The sequence below is a fragment of the Osmerus mordax genome, chromosome 18 (genome assembly GCF_038355195.1).
Source record: "Osmerus mordax isolate fOsmMor3 chromosome 18, fOsmMor3.pri, whole genome shotgun sequence".
Taxonomy (NCBI): domain Eukaryota; kingdom Metazoa; phylum Chordata; class Actinopteri; order Osmeriformes; family Osmeridae; genus Osmerus; species Osmerus mordax.
In genome coordinates, this window is record NC_090067.1 from 4365362 (window position 1) to 4378436 (window position 13075).

Sequence of the window (13075 nt, forward strand, 5' to 3'; positions counted from 1 at the left end):
CAAAGCCCACTTGCTCAATCCGGATCTTTCTCTCTTCCTTTTTATTCTCTATGGTCCACTGTCGTGTGGTATCGCAAAAGCACTGTGTTGAAACATAGTTGTTTCCCCAGACGCTAAAAATGCTATATTCGAAAATCAAATTCCCCAAACGTGGTTGTCAGTTGTCCCATTGTGTTGGCTATTCAGCCCAGTGGAAAACATGCGATTCACTACACCAACACTATGTTGTTGACATGCACACGCATTACCTTGTCAAGCCCCCTTCTTACAACAAACATGGTGTTGCTGTGTCATTACTCTCCAGTGTTTTGTTATTGGGCATAATTAAAGTAATGCCCCTCTCCTAGCCGGTCCTCAAAACCCTATTCTCCAGTCTGCTAGTTCGACTCATTACTCATGACGGCTCTTGCTCATGGATCATGCAACGCTACACTACAATGTATTACCCCCCCCCCCCCCCCCCATCTTATATATCTCTTTTTTTGTTGTTCACGTTCGTTTGCTCTCCCATACCCTTTCTCTCTTTCTCTCTTGCGCTTTCTCTTTTTTCTCTTTTCTCTCTCTCTCTCTCCCCACCCTCTCTCCCCCCCGCCTCCCTTCCTTCTATCTCTGGAGAGCAGGATGTGGGCATACCAAAGCGATGGGCTTAGTTAAGCACGCATAAATCTGATTAGGGCCCCTCTAGTACGGCCTGGGGGGGGGATGATCTGGCACCCCCCCCCCCCCCCTCCCTTACCTCCACGCCCGTCTCGGCTAGGCCTCACTGAGACCTGGGGCTAGAGTTGAGGTCTCCCCCTCCCTCCCTCCCTCCCTCTCTCCCTGCCTGCCTGCCTGCCTCCCCTCCCTCCCCTCCCTCCCTCCCCCCTCCCTCCCTCCACTCACACAGGCGGCCATGTGAGACGGACATATGTAAAACACCTCAGATAAGACATGTGGGGGGGGTGCGAGGGCAGCTTGAGCATTCCCTAGCCCCCCCTCCCTCCTAGATGGGTCGACTAATTCTCCATCCATCCCACTGTCTACGCCGAGGATGTTTCGGGTGGGGTTTTTTGCCCGAGAGTTCACCCGTGTGCATGTGAGCCTCCCTTGCGGCGTCGCAACCACACCTTCGACACGTTCCGGAAAGGATCCCAAAACAGGAAGGGTTCGGCGATGTCCACGCCTCAGCCCCCATCCCTGCCCAGAGCACAACGCTGCGACCTGCAAACAAACCCCCCCCCCCCCCCCAGAGGGCCCCTTCGTGCAGACGAGGGGGTCCGAGTTGGTAAACGCACACAGAGGATCCAGGAAGCCTCCAGACTTGATGACCTACTTTACAGCGCTCTTACTCACAGCCGCAAGGGCTCACGACTCACCCACGGCCCGGGACTGGGCCTGTCCCGTGACTGTGCCGCCGCTCACAGGTAAAGGCTTGCCCGGCGTGCGTGCGCTCCGCTTGAGCGTTTGCCAGACCTCAGGTGACACACTCTGATTCACCCCTCTCTCGTTAAGACCTCAAAGGATCCAGGATGGCGTAGACGGTCCTCTCCCACTGTTCCACCCCTGGCAGGTGTTCAGAGGAGACGAGAGCTCCTTTGTAATCATCGCGCTACTTATTTCTTTTTTTCCGCCTTACCTGCAGTTCAGGTTTGGGGTAGCGTCGCAAACGACACGCTCTTTTCGAAGCGTCAGTCGAATGGAATCTCAGGCAGGCATGTTTGTGGATTTTGGCGGTAAGATGGAGGAGGGGGGGGGGGGCTGTAGTGTAGGAGGGGTGGTGCTAAGGAGGAGGTGACGTGATGAGTCGGTCACATTTGAGCCAATCGGTGAGTCCCGTGCCAGTCACCATCCAATCATGGGGGGTGTCAATCAAGCTAGTGAGCCAATCAAAGGGTCTATCGTATGAAGTTGCAGGAAAACAAAGGCTGTGTGAGATTGGGTGATAACCTTTTTCACCCCAAAAACCAACTCCCCATCCCTCCCGCTCTCATGTACTTTTAACCTACATTTCCTCCAATGCCAGTCCATTCAGTTCAATAGGCCTCATTCATTTCCACCTCCACCCAGAGGAAGTGGAACTCGATCTGAAGCATGTTCAGATGAGGGAGGGGCCGAGGCCCTAACCCCGCCCCCCTCCTGTCTCCTCCTCCCTCAGGTTCCCTGACCCCCAGACACTGCCCTAACTCCCCCCCCCCCCTCCTGTCTCCTCCTCCCTCAGGTTCCCTGACCCCCAGACACTGCCCTAACTCCCCCCCCCCCCCCCCCCTCCTGTCTCCTCCTCCCTCAGGTTCCCTGACCCCCAGACACTGCCCTAACTCCCCCCCCCCTCCTGTCTCCTCCTCCCTCAGGTTCCCTGACCCCCAGACACTGCCCTAACCCCCCCCCCTCCTGTCTCCTCCTCCCTCAGGTTCCCTGGCCAACGGGCAGCGCGGTTCCCTGGCCAACGGGCAGCGCGGCGGCTCGGGCTCCAAGGGTGGCCACAAGGACGCCGGGCGCTCCCAGAGCACAGACGGAAGCAGCGAGTACTCGGAGGAAGGCCCCGCTAAGAAGAGGTGGGTGTCTGTGTGTGTGTGTGTGTGTGTGTGTGTGTGAAGGAGGGAATGATGTGTACATGACACCCATGTGATGATGTATGAGATTTAGCTTGGTCACAGCACGAGAGCTCGTGCAGGCGATTTCACAAGAAGCCAGCTAGTCAGACACACACACACAAACACTTCTACTTTACTGCCGGCCAGAGGAAAAGGATCATGGTAATCAGTTGCAGGTGAGCAACGTGCCATTCGCTCTTCGGTTTTGTTCAGTCTGGGCTGCCTTACTTCTCCGTCTGTCTCTCTCTCCCTTTCCCCCTGTCTTTTACTCCCTGCAGTCTGGCAAAGAGTACACTAACCCAGACAACCGAATTATGAGGTGTCAGAAAGAGAGGAGGGCGAGCGAGCGAGAGAGATAGAGAGAGTACTGTACCACAACGAGGAACTGTTTCTCTGGCCCGTGGCCAGGGAAGGACTCCAAACAGGCACATCGCTAGGGGATGTCAGTGTTTACTTCTGCGGGGCGAGCGAGGAGGGAGAGGAGAGCGGACGGCCGGGCTCGTAACAAAAGCAGAGCGGCCCCCGCAGCCACCCCCCCCCCCACACACACACACACACACACACTCATCTCTCAAAAACGAACCCAACAACTTTAGTTTTTAGTATTGTGTTTTTCCGAACTTTAAGTGTATTGGTACATAGAGGGATATGTACATTTAACACAATAACTTCCCTCCCCCCACACACACATGCCTCAATATGCGGTGGCTAATTTGAGTTGAGACTGTGTGGCTAATTTTGAACTGTTCCTAGCCTTCGGCTCGACAGTGGCTCAAGGCGGAAGTGAAAGTCTGCGTGAGGGCTCGAGTGAAACCGGGCCTTCAGGAGAACAAAAGCACCAAACGAAACAGCTTGTGCCCTCAGAGAAACCCATCCCTCGCACAACCCCGCTACAACCCCCCCCCCCCCCTCACCTGGAGCTTCCAGGGTTTGTTATGGTTGGCCGTCCCAGGAGCTCTCCCTGGCACGCTCGGCTGGGTCTCTTGGCTGGAGCTTCCTGCTGGAGAATGCCGCTGAATCGGGCCGCCTCTCATGTTCCGTCCCAGCATGCCCTGCTGGGGAGAAGCCGACCCGGGCCCGGCGCGGAGGGCTCCCCTCCTCCCCTGTCCTCACTGGGAGCCCGGGACGTGGTGGTCTGTACACATCAACAACAACAAAATGTAGTCTAATCAGCCCGCCTGTGTGGGCGACGGAGCCCCCTGACCCGGCCCTCTTTTCCTTTTGTGTTGAAGGGATGAATAACTCAATGTGTAGAAAACAAACCCCAAAATGGAGTGAAATGCTCCTTCAAAGCAGGGGGGGGGTGGGGGGGGGGGGAGAGGTTGCGCTCTAAGCAGTGGGCGGAGTTTGCAGCAGATGTACCTCTGCAGTAAATGCCTGACCCAGATCCTCTGGGCGTCTCAGGAAACGCCCATTATTCCCAGCATCACAGGCGGACAGACAGAGAGGTGTGTGTGTGTGTGTGTTGCACCTGCCTCGTCTATATACCTGTCATTTGATAGATTTAATCTGACCTTGCAGTGTGGAGACCCGGTCGTTAACTAGCCGGATTCACTCATTGTCAGGGTGCGCGCACGCACACACACTCCCACACGCACACACGCGCGGGCAAACAGGCTCGTCAACAAAAGCCTGTGTGTTTTCGAGGGAGTGCTTTTTGGTTTTCATTAGTTCTCCCCCCACAGGAGTGGCATGAAGAAAGGCCGGCTCTCTCCCTTTTCTTTCCCTTTCTCTCTCTCTAATGAGCACTCTGCCACGCCAGCGCTTGGCATTCACTCAGGCCCCGGTGTGCGTGTGTGTGTGAGTGCGTGCGTGTGTGTGAGTGCGTGGCACGAGTGGAACACTAGTCGGCGTAGAAATCTGCGTGTGTTGCGTGCTTCAGAGCCAGGCTTGTGTGTGCGCGTGCGCGTGTGTGTGTGTGTGTGGGAGAACGGTGACTCGTTGGCCCTGGCATCTGCGCCTCCTCACCAGCCTCCACCAGGGCGGCTCGACTGAGCCGGCGCCAGGACCTCTCACACCTGGCGCTGCCCACCAGCACCACCACAACTAGCACCACCAGCAGGAGGAGAGAGGAGGAGGAGGAGGAGGAGAAAAGGAGGTGCAGGTGCTACTGGGGGGGGGGGGGATTTGGCTGCAGGTCTGAGGCCCTCTGTGTCTCGTCTCCAACGCAGGCGTTTGAGACCACGGCTCTGTTTGCCTTCCCAGGACACACACGCACCCCCCGCCCCCTTTCCACTTAAGGCTTGTGGCTGTACTTGGAGCCGGAAAGGCAGGGTTCAGTCATTGTGACCAGACTTGGAACGCCACCTCCCTCCCCTCATTGAGCTCCTTTTGAGTCCCTGCCGTTCTCTGTTCTCCTGGCCAAGTAGTGCTTCTCCCATTCAGGCGTCTGTTTGTTGTGCTTGTACGTTTAAGTGCCAAGTATACACACACACACACACACACACACACACACGGGCCGGAACCCTGGCGCGCGCACAACGTACACGCACTCCTCATCGTGTCAACAAGGTCTTTCCCTGTCAGTAATCCACAATCGCTCGCACCGTATCAGGAAGACATAAACGCCCTTACCCGCCCATCCAAAACGCGCCCGTGCACCCCAGCGAGCTGTAATAACAGTATTGATCAGCTGTACTGTAAACGGACGTGTAAAGTGGGTTCGGTGGAACGCGTCAAGACGAATCTCAGCTCGGCGCGGCAGACGGCGCCGTAACTCAGGGCCCGCTCGCGCTGTAATTATTTCATGTATCCGGGCGCCCAACACACACACACACGCACACACAAGCTGGTGTGTAGCCACCATGCGAAGGCAAGACTGGTCTGGAGCGCTGCTTATCAGCAGATGAGCAGCGAGGACAGGCATGCCCCTTGCGTGTGCTCCTCAAGCACTGTCGGCCTGCCAAGGAGGAAGAGTTCAAAGGCGACCCAAAAAAACTCGCCTACCGCTGTAAATGAGCACACAAAGAGCATCTTTTACACACACACACACACACACACGCGCGCGCGCGTGCGTGCGTGCGTAGAGGCTAGATTAAGACAACAAATGGTTATTAGTTTGGGAGGCACAGTCAGGGCGTTGCCATCGTGTGTGTGTGTGTGTGAGTAAGAGTACTCACATCACATGCCCCTGGCTGTGTGTGAGGGAGGTGAGGTGAGGTGAGTGTGTGTGTGTGTGTAGTAGAGGTCTTTATTAAACCTCCTTGTGTGTTGGCTTTAGAGACACTCCTCTTGCCTGGCGCTGCTGTCGGGCTAAGTGTGTGTGTGTGTCGTCTCTCGCTTTCAAACTCCTTCCCGTTTGCTCTCATCGTCTCCGTTTATCTTCCTTCTCTAACCGTGTGTGTGCGTGTGTGTGGGAGAAATTTCATTTTCATTGATTTAACATTCAGTCTCTCTCTCTCCTCTCTCTCGCTCCTTCTCTCTCGACAAATCCCCTTAACTCGTCTCTCATTGTCTCCCCTTCTCGGGTCTTTCTAGGCTTGGGAGGCTTCCTGGCCTAAGATGGCAGCTCTTTAGGATATTAACAATCCCTGCCGGCGCGGCACATCGCTGTTTAAACTCCACCGTCAGAATAGCTCCCTAGCAAATAAAGAGAGAGAGCGTGTCTCAGCGCTAAGTTGGCTGCACTGGCTGCACTTTTTTTCAGTTCCTTTGTTTCCCCTCAGGTTATTTTGGGACATTGTTTGCAGCGAAGTCTTTTCGCGAGTTTATTGTGCTGGAATGGAATCCCCTCATTTGTCATGACTGTGCCACCTCTTTTGTGGGGAAGTGTCCCCCCCCCCTCCCCCCCCCAGGGGGTCTTTCTCCATGTTCCGGTTACAGTTGAGTGTGTGTGCTCTACAGGAGGTCACACAGGTCAAAGGGTCAGCTCAGTACAAGCCATCTCTCTCCTACGTTCTGGACAACCACAGGCAGAAAAGCAATAAACACGTTAGCCAAAGTGTGTGTGTGTGTGTGTGTGTCAGACCTGCTGTGTTTTGCCGGCCGGCCTCCACTACCACTTGAACAGAACGTCTCTGCGGGGAGGGGGGGGATGGTGGTATTTGTCTTCCTTGACTTGGGTGTTTATTCAACGACGCTTTGTGCACCTTTCTGTCTGCAAGTCGGTTCGAAGTCCTCTGCTGATGGCGGTGATTGTGGGGGGAGTGGCTCAGGGCCACGGAGGCGGCCTGCTGAACTGTTGAACCCGCAGTGGCTCCCGTAGCCCTGTGTGACACACAGCCCTGTCCCACTCCGAACGTATTGCTGGCTGGACGGCAGCGCGGGTGCTCTGGCCCGGGAGACTGCTTGGGATCGAACGGGCAGTCCGGCAGTTGTTTTTGGTCCCGCAGACGTCACAGGAAGAGAGGGGATGCATGCGGTCTCCCTTCCTCTCTCTCTCTCTCCCCCCTCTCTCTTCTGGTGCCTGGTTTGAAAGCTAAATCGACAGCGCGGCTGCAAATGTTACATCAGACAGCCGGGGCCTGCCTTTGAAGAGAGCGGGGGGGCTGGGAGGGTCGGAGGGAGGGAGGGGAGGGGGGGCGCGGAGGAGAGGAGAGAGGTGTGATTAACTATGGCAGAGGGGGGTGGGGGGGGGGGGGGGGGGGGGGGGAAGTGGTGCAGTAATCCCACCACCTCCCACCTCCGGGGCTGGCCTCTTCCTGCTGCTGCAGGTGTTCTATACCTCCTTCTTCCTCTCCTTCTTCTGTCTCCCTCCCTCCTTTCCGTCTCGTCAGTGTCTGGCTTTCTCAGTCTCAAGTCGGCCTCTCCCACCTTTCGTCTTATTGGTTATCGTGCTCGCTCTCCCCCTCTCCGTTATCTGTCTTCTGTCTGGTTCGTGTCCTTTTCCCTCCCCTTTCATATCGATGTTTCAAATGTCAATCTTTTTTTATTTTTTGCTTGCGCCGATCTGTTCCTCGCCACAGATCCCCCCCCCCCTCCCCCCCTCAGAATGACGGCCGTGTAAGTAGTCGCGCCTCAACCCCACCAGCTCGTCCAAGCTCACCCGCGGTCCCAAAAGGAGCCGGCCGCCCTCCGAAAAGCACGCCGTGTCATCCGAAATCGTCCCCTGCCCCCTCCTTCAGAATGGAAAGCCGAGGGTTCGAGGTCTCCGTGTTCTCCTCTGGGCATGTTTGGCGGTTCCCCGACATCTGCTTCCTCTCAGCAGTGCGGTCACATGTGAACGGATCCATCTCGGCCTGATGAGAGATTCACGTTTACACGTTGGGGCGCCTCGAAAAGGTCACGGAGTCCTCGAGAGCTTCCCTGTGGAAACGTTTAGCATTCTTTCGCCGGTGCTCTCCTCCCTCCATGTCCGCGCAGAAAGAGGCCAGGTGATCTTTTCGGTTCTGCTTAAAGGCAGAGTTTATGGAAGGTTAGCTTGACACATGCCTTTCTAACCCCACTATTTAAACTAAGGAAAACCTTGTTTACACAAGTTTGTGTACAAGCCAATAGGCCTAACGAGGCTACCTTAACGCGCAGACAGAAGTGGGCCAAATCAGATGATTCTTTAGTTCGTATGACTCAGACCTCTTCTTTTTCTCAAAAAAAGTGTGACCAGCACAAATCACATGGGGTCTGATCTTTTCAAGTCTGACTCGGGCTACTTTCACAGGGTCCTACATTGGATACGGGTCTGGATATCATGCGGTGCAACATGAGTCAAAGCAGCAGTCGAGTCTCGATTCATGTGACTTTTACTTCATTCTAACATTCTAACAACGTTCCAACAACATTCTAAGATGGACATTCTTTTGGATTCCACTCTGTCAGAACAGTCCAGACGTGGGAGCTGGTGCGGAGGGAGGGGGTGGGCAGTGAGGTGGTACACCTCAGATGGATTCGTTTTTTTTGCTACAGGCGAACAGCCTTTGTTCTTCGACGCATGCGGGTCAGTTCAGGGCCGTGACCTGTTCAGACTGGAATCAGATATTGGCCCCGTTTATCTATTTTTTTTATGTGAATACAAAATAAAGAACAGCCCCCCCCCCCCCCCCCCCCCCCCCCAGATCCAATACGATGAGTCTAATCTGAGCAGTAAATACTCACCGAGCACTTACTTGCAGTGTGAACATGGCACCATTCACAGCATGACCAATCAGGTCCCACCTCCCCCGCTGTGTAACTGCAAGGACAAGGATAGGCCAGGGAAAAAGACAAAAGGAAAGTGCTCTTAAGTGGTGTGCACGGCTGTGGCGCCGTCTAGACAGGAAGTTGGGAACGGAGTGGTCCCCATATTTTTATTGGCCCGTCTGAAACCGTCCTCCTCTTTAACGGCTGGGCGGCAGTTAAATAGATCCCCTGTTCATGTGTGAGGCACATCCCCATGAAAACGGATCCAGGTCGGATTTCTGAAGGCTTCAGTGAACGGGCTCATCGCGCTATTTGGTTACTGCCTGTGTCTAGTTATTAGCTTAGCCTGTTAGGGGTAGGCTAGGATTGAGGGCGAGTTTGGTGTGTGTTTGAAAGGTGGTTGTGTGTTTGGGCGCGTCAACAACTTTTTTGGGGGGGGGGGGGGGCGTGTACTTGGAAGGCTGTTTTTGTCACCGTACTGGCTATGTGACGGATAAGACTCTACTCCATCCACCTCTATGTTCTAGTTTCTACCTCCTATTCTTTCCTACTTGCCTTGTACCTAACTCTCTCTCCCTCCCCTCATGTCACAACAACCCCTCCTTCCTCTCGGAGTCTGTCCATTCCTTCAGTCCTCCCCAGCCCAGTTCTCCAGGGCCTGCGATGCCGTTTGTCGCCAATTTCTTTTTCTTTCTTTTTTTCTTCTGCTGGCTCATGTTTTTACAGTCAGCCAGTCACTCTGTATGAAAAGCGATCCGGGCTCCATTAACAGCCTGACGACCGGCCGGCCTGTGAAACCAATCCCCTCTGTTTGTGTGGCGACGAGCTGGTCCCGGCCCCGTCGAGTCGCCAACAATTGAAGGGCAGCCAGCCGCCCCCCCCACCAGAAGGTGTGACGGAGCACGTTAGGCTTCTTCCACCTGCCCTGGCTTTTCGTTTTTTTTTTCTCCCTCTTGTACTCTCTTTCTCTCTCTCACTCCTCTCTCTCCTGTCCTCGCCACTTGTCATGTTCTGGAACACAGGCACACACCAGATCTGGCGCACACACCCACACACACACACACAGGCACAGAAGCGCACACATGTGCGCAGCAGATTGGCCCTGGGTCAAACTAGCAGACGCAGATCGGGCCCAGAGCGTGCCCTCTGCATTGACACCTGTCAAGATACTGTTGGGGAGGTGATTGAACTGCCAACCCCCGTAGTTACTCCTTTGCTTTCGATCTGTCCGTGCACAGACGAGAAAACAGCAGCCTTTTGTAGTTACCTTTTCAACCGTCTAAAAGCAAATATTTCGTTTTTTTGTTCCCCGGCACAGAAATGTGGCTTCGGTAAAAGATTGCATTAACGCACAGCTAAAATGTAATCGGCACTTTTGCCTGCACGCCTCCGTGTAGATCGAAGTGTAATCGGAAAAGCTTAGGCCCCCAGCGTTACGAACGGAATTCAGTCAGTGCTCTCTGGCACTCCCCCCCCCCACACACACACACACCTCCATTCCCTTAACAGCTCACAGACAAACGCATTTCGCTTAACATTTTTCTCGCTCTCTGAATATTTGAGAAATAACCGCTGGGTCTCATAAAGCAAGCAGCCCCCCCCCGCCCTCTTCCCCACTTTCTCTTGCGGAGCTCGATGACAGAATCGAGCCTGCAGCCTACACACTCCGAGGCTCCGATCGCGGTGAGGGGCGGGCTGAATCAATGACCTCCCGCCGTCTGTGTCTGTCGCGCGGCGGAGGAGCCGGCGCCGCCGCCAAATCAGCGGTAACAAGCGTCTGATTGGACGGGGAATTGTAATTGGCAAGCCGGTGGCGGCCCCACGTCTCTTTCTGCCCGACGACGGCAGGCAGGGAGACGATGGGGGCGTTGGGAGACGTTTTCTTTGAGCACAGAGGACAGGAGTGTGTCTTTTGAAAGGTGTGTGTGTGTTTTGTTTTTTGCTTGTGAGTGTGTTTGTGTGCTGGACGTGGGTATGAGATAAAGACGTCTGGTGAGCTGAGGTCAGTGTCGGTCTTCCTCTTAGTATTCCGACCCGGCTTCCGGAACCCTCCACGGAAGCGAAAGAAAAGCATGAGCGAGAGTGATCTGAAAAGCCACAAAAAAGCCAAAAAGAACTTGTGCCGCCGCAATAAAAGCGAGCAGGTGGAGAGATACTGAGCATAAAGCAGAAGCCGGCCTTGGAAGTCAGTCGGCAATTTGAAACATCCTTTGTAGCATGTTATCATTTGTCAGCTGCAGCGAAGGTCCCGCCACTGTCTAATGGAGAACTTAATTACGTTCCGTGCTGCTTTAAGTGGAGGGTGCCTCCTAGTTTGTATATGTTACACGTGTGTGTGTGTGTGTGTGTGTGTTGGAAGAGAGGTCGGGAGGGTGGTGACGACCTCTCGGGGAACGAGGCGCATGTTGCATTAACGCCAAAGTGACGTCATTTGGACCTCCCTGGGACATTGCTGTGACAACCATGCGCCTGGGAGTGGCCTGAGAGCAGGCTGCTCTGTCAGATGGACGAGGGACAGTGTGTTGGACAGGATGGTCACCGGTGTGGTACACTTGCTTCATGCAGGCTTTTTCACCGGGAACGCTAGTGTGCTGGAATCATATGATGCAGACAGACATGGTTGACATAGAGCCAGCCTCTATCTGTCTGTGTGTCGTTCTGTCCTGTACTTGACTGCGTGTTTCTGTTTGTATGTACCCTCCCTTATCTGTGAGTGGGTATGTATACTGTACAAAGCTGTGTGTGTGTGTGTGTGTGAACATTGTGTACCGATGTGTGTTCAACCGTGACCCCCCTGTGTGTTTTCCAGACCCAGACTGCAGGCCCAGAGGAAGTTTGCCCAGTCGCAGCCCAACTCCCCCAGCACCACGCCAGTCAAGGTGGCCGACGCCACTCTGCCCGCCCCCTCCGGCATCACCGACCTCTCACGACGCAAGCCCAAGACCGAGGACTTCCTCACCTTCCTGTGTCTGAGAGGTAGGCCTGGAGCCCTTCAGCTAGCACTCACTCACTGCATCGCTCACTGCATCGCTCACTGCATCGCTCACTGCATCACTCACTGTATCACTCACTGCATCACTCACTGCATCACTCACTGTATCACTCACTGCATCACTCACTGTATCACTCACTACATCACTCACTACATCACTCACTACATCACTCACTACATCACTCACTCACTGCCTCACTCACTCACTGCCTCACTACATCACTCACTACATCACTCACTGCCTCACTCACTCACTGCCTCACTCACTCACTGCCTCACTCACTCACTGCCTCACTCACTCACTGCCTCACTACATCACTCACTGCATCACTCACTCACTGCCTCACTCACTACATCACTCCCTTCACTCACTGCCTCACTCACTCACAGTACCTCACTACTTCACTAACCACTTTACTACCTCACTCACCACCGCACTCACTCACTCATTACCTCACTCACTCTCTAGCTCACTCACTCACTCGTCCATAGACACACGGCCCACACATCTCCACGTATACACCGAGTACCCAAAGATATTCCCCCCCTCCCCATCCTGCCAGGCAAACACTTCAGCTACCCAGCCACTCATTTTAAGAAGATCCCAGGCTTCCATTCCGGCCTGCCTGCCGGCCTGCCCTCCTCCCCCCGCCCCGGTCATGATGCCGAAGGAACAGTTCCGTCAGACGTGTTGGGTCATTGACACACTGTGATGAGGCTCTAGTTTTATGGCTTGATGCTGGTTGAACTGCAGTGCCCTGCCAAAGCAAATGTTGACGGCAGCGGAGCCTCCTTAGAAGTTACCCATTAGCCCTCGTCCATAGGTTACCTTTTAACTCGCCAGTATGGAATATCTGCGGCCGACGCTCAGCTCCAGCATACTGGACACGCACACATGCACGCGCGCGCGCACACACACACGTGTAGCACACACACGTGTAGCACACACACACAAACACACACACACAGACCTTACAGGGACGTACGAGACAACCGTGTGTGTGTGTGTGTGTGTCTCGGGCACCACGTACAAGTCGTAAAAACAGCCGAAAATGAGTTGTCTCCAAACAGTCTTTGCCATCCGCACCGATCCACCAGTAAGCTCGTCCCTGTTCTCGCCCAGCATCTTCTAATCACCCTGACACGGCCGCTCCCAGCACCAGCCTCCCGGGAACACGCACGAGGAGCTCGAGATGAAGCTCCCCTCTCCATTAACCTTGGACGACTCCGTCAAAGTAGGCTAAAGAGCCTGGCGGCAGAACTGGGTCAGAATGAGTAGGGAGAGAGTTAGAGGCAGGGAGAGAATTAGAGGCAGGGAGGGGATTGAGACAGGGCCAGTGTAGAATGCTTATAGAACATAACTGCTGTAGAGTTATGACTAGGACTACCGAGTTGGTGATTGTATGAAACAGACCTGCTGTAGTAAACCTCTGTTGACAGGGTTTGGCTATCCAGTGAT

The 13075-nt window shown here is 54.6% G+C and overlaps 1 protein-coding gene across 1 annotated transcript in view; it reads left to right on the forward strand.

Moving 5' to 3' along the window:
* Positions 1-13075, forward strand: part of jarid2b (jumonji and AT-rich interaction domain containing 2b) — an 85123-nt gene that overhangs the window by 43700 nt on the left and 28348 nt on the right. Inside the window, 2 exon segments of the mRNA XM_067255476.1 lie at positions 2387-2531; positions 11434-11600. Coding sequence (XP_067111577.1) covers positions 2387-2531; positions 11434-11600 — 312 coding nt within the window.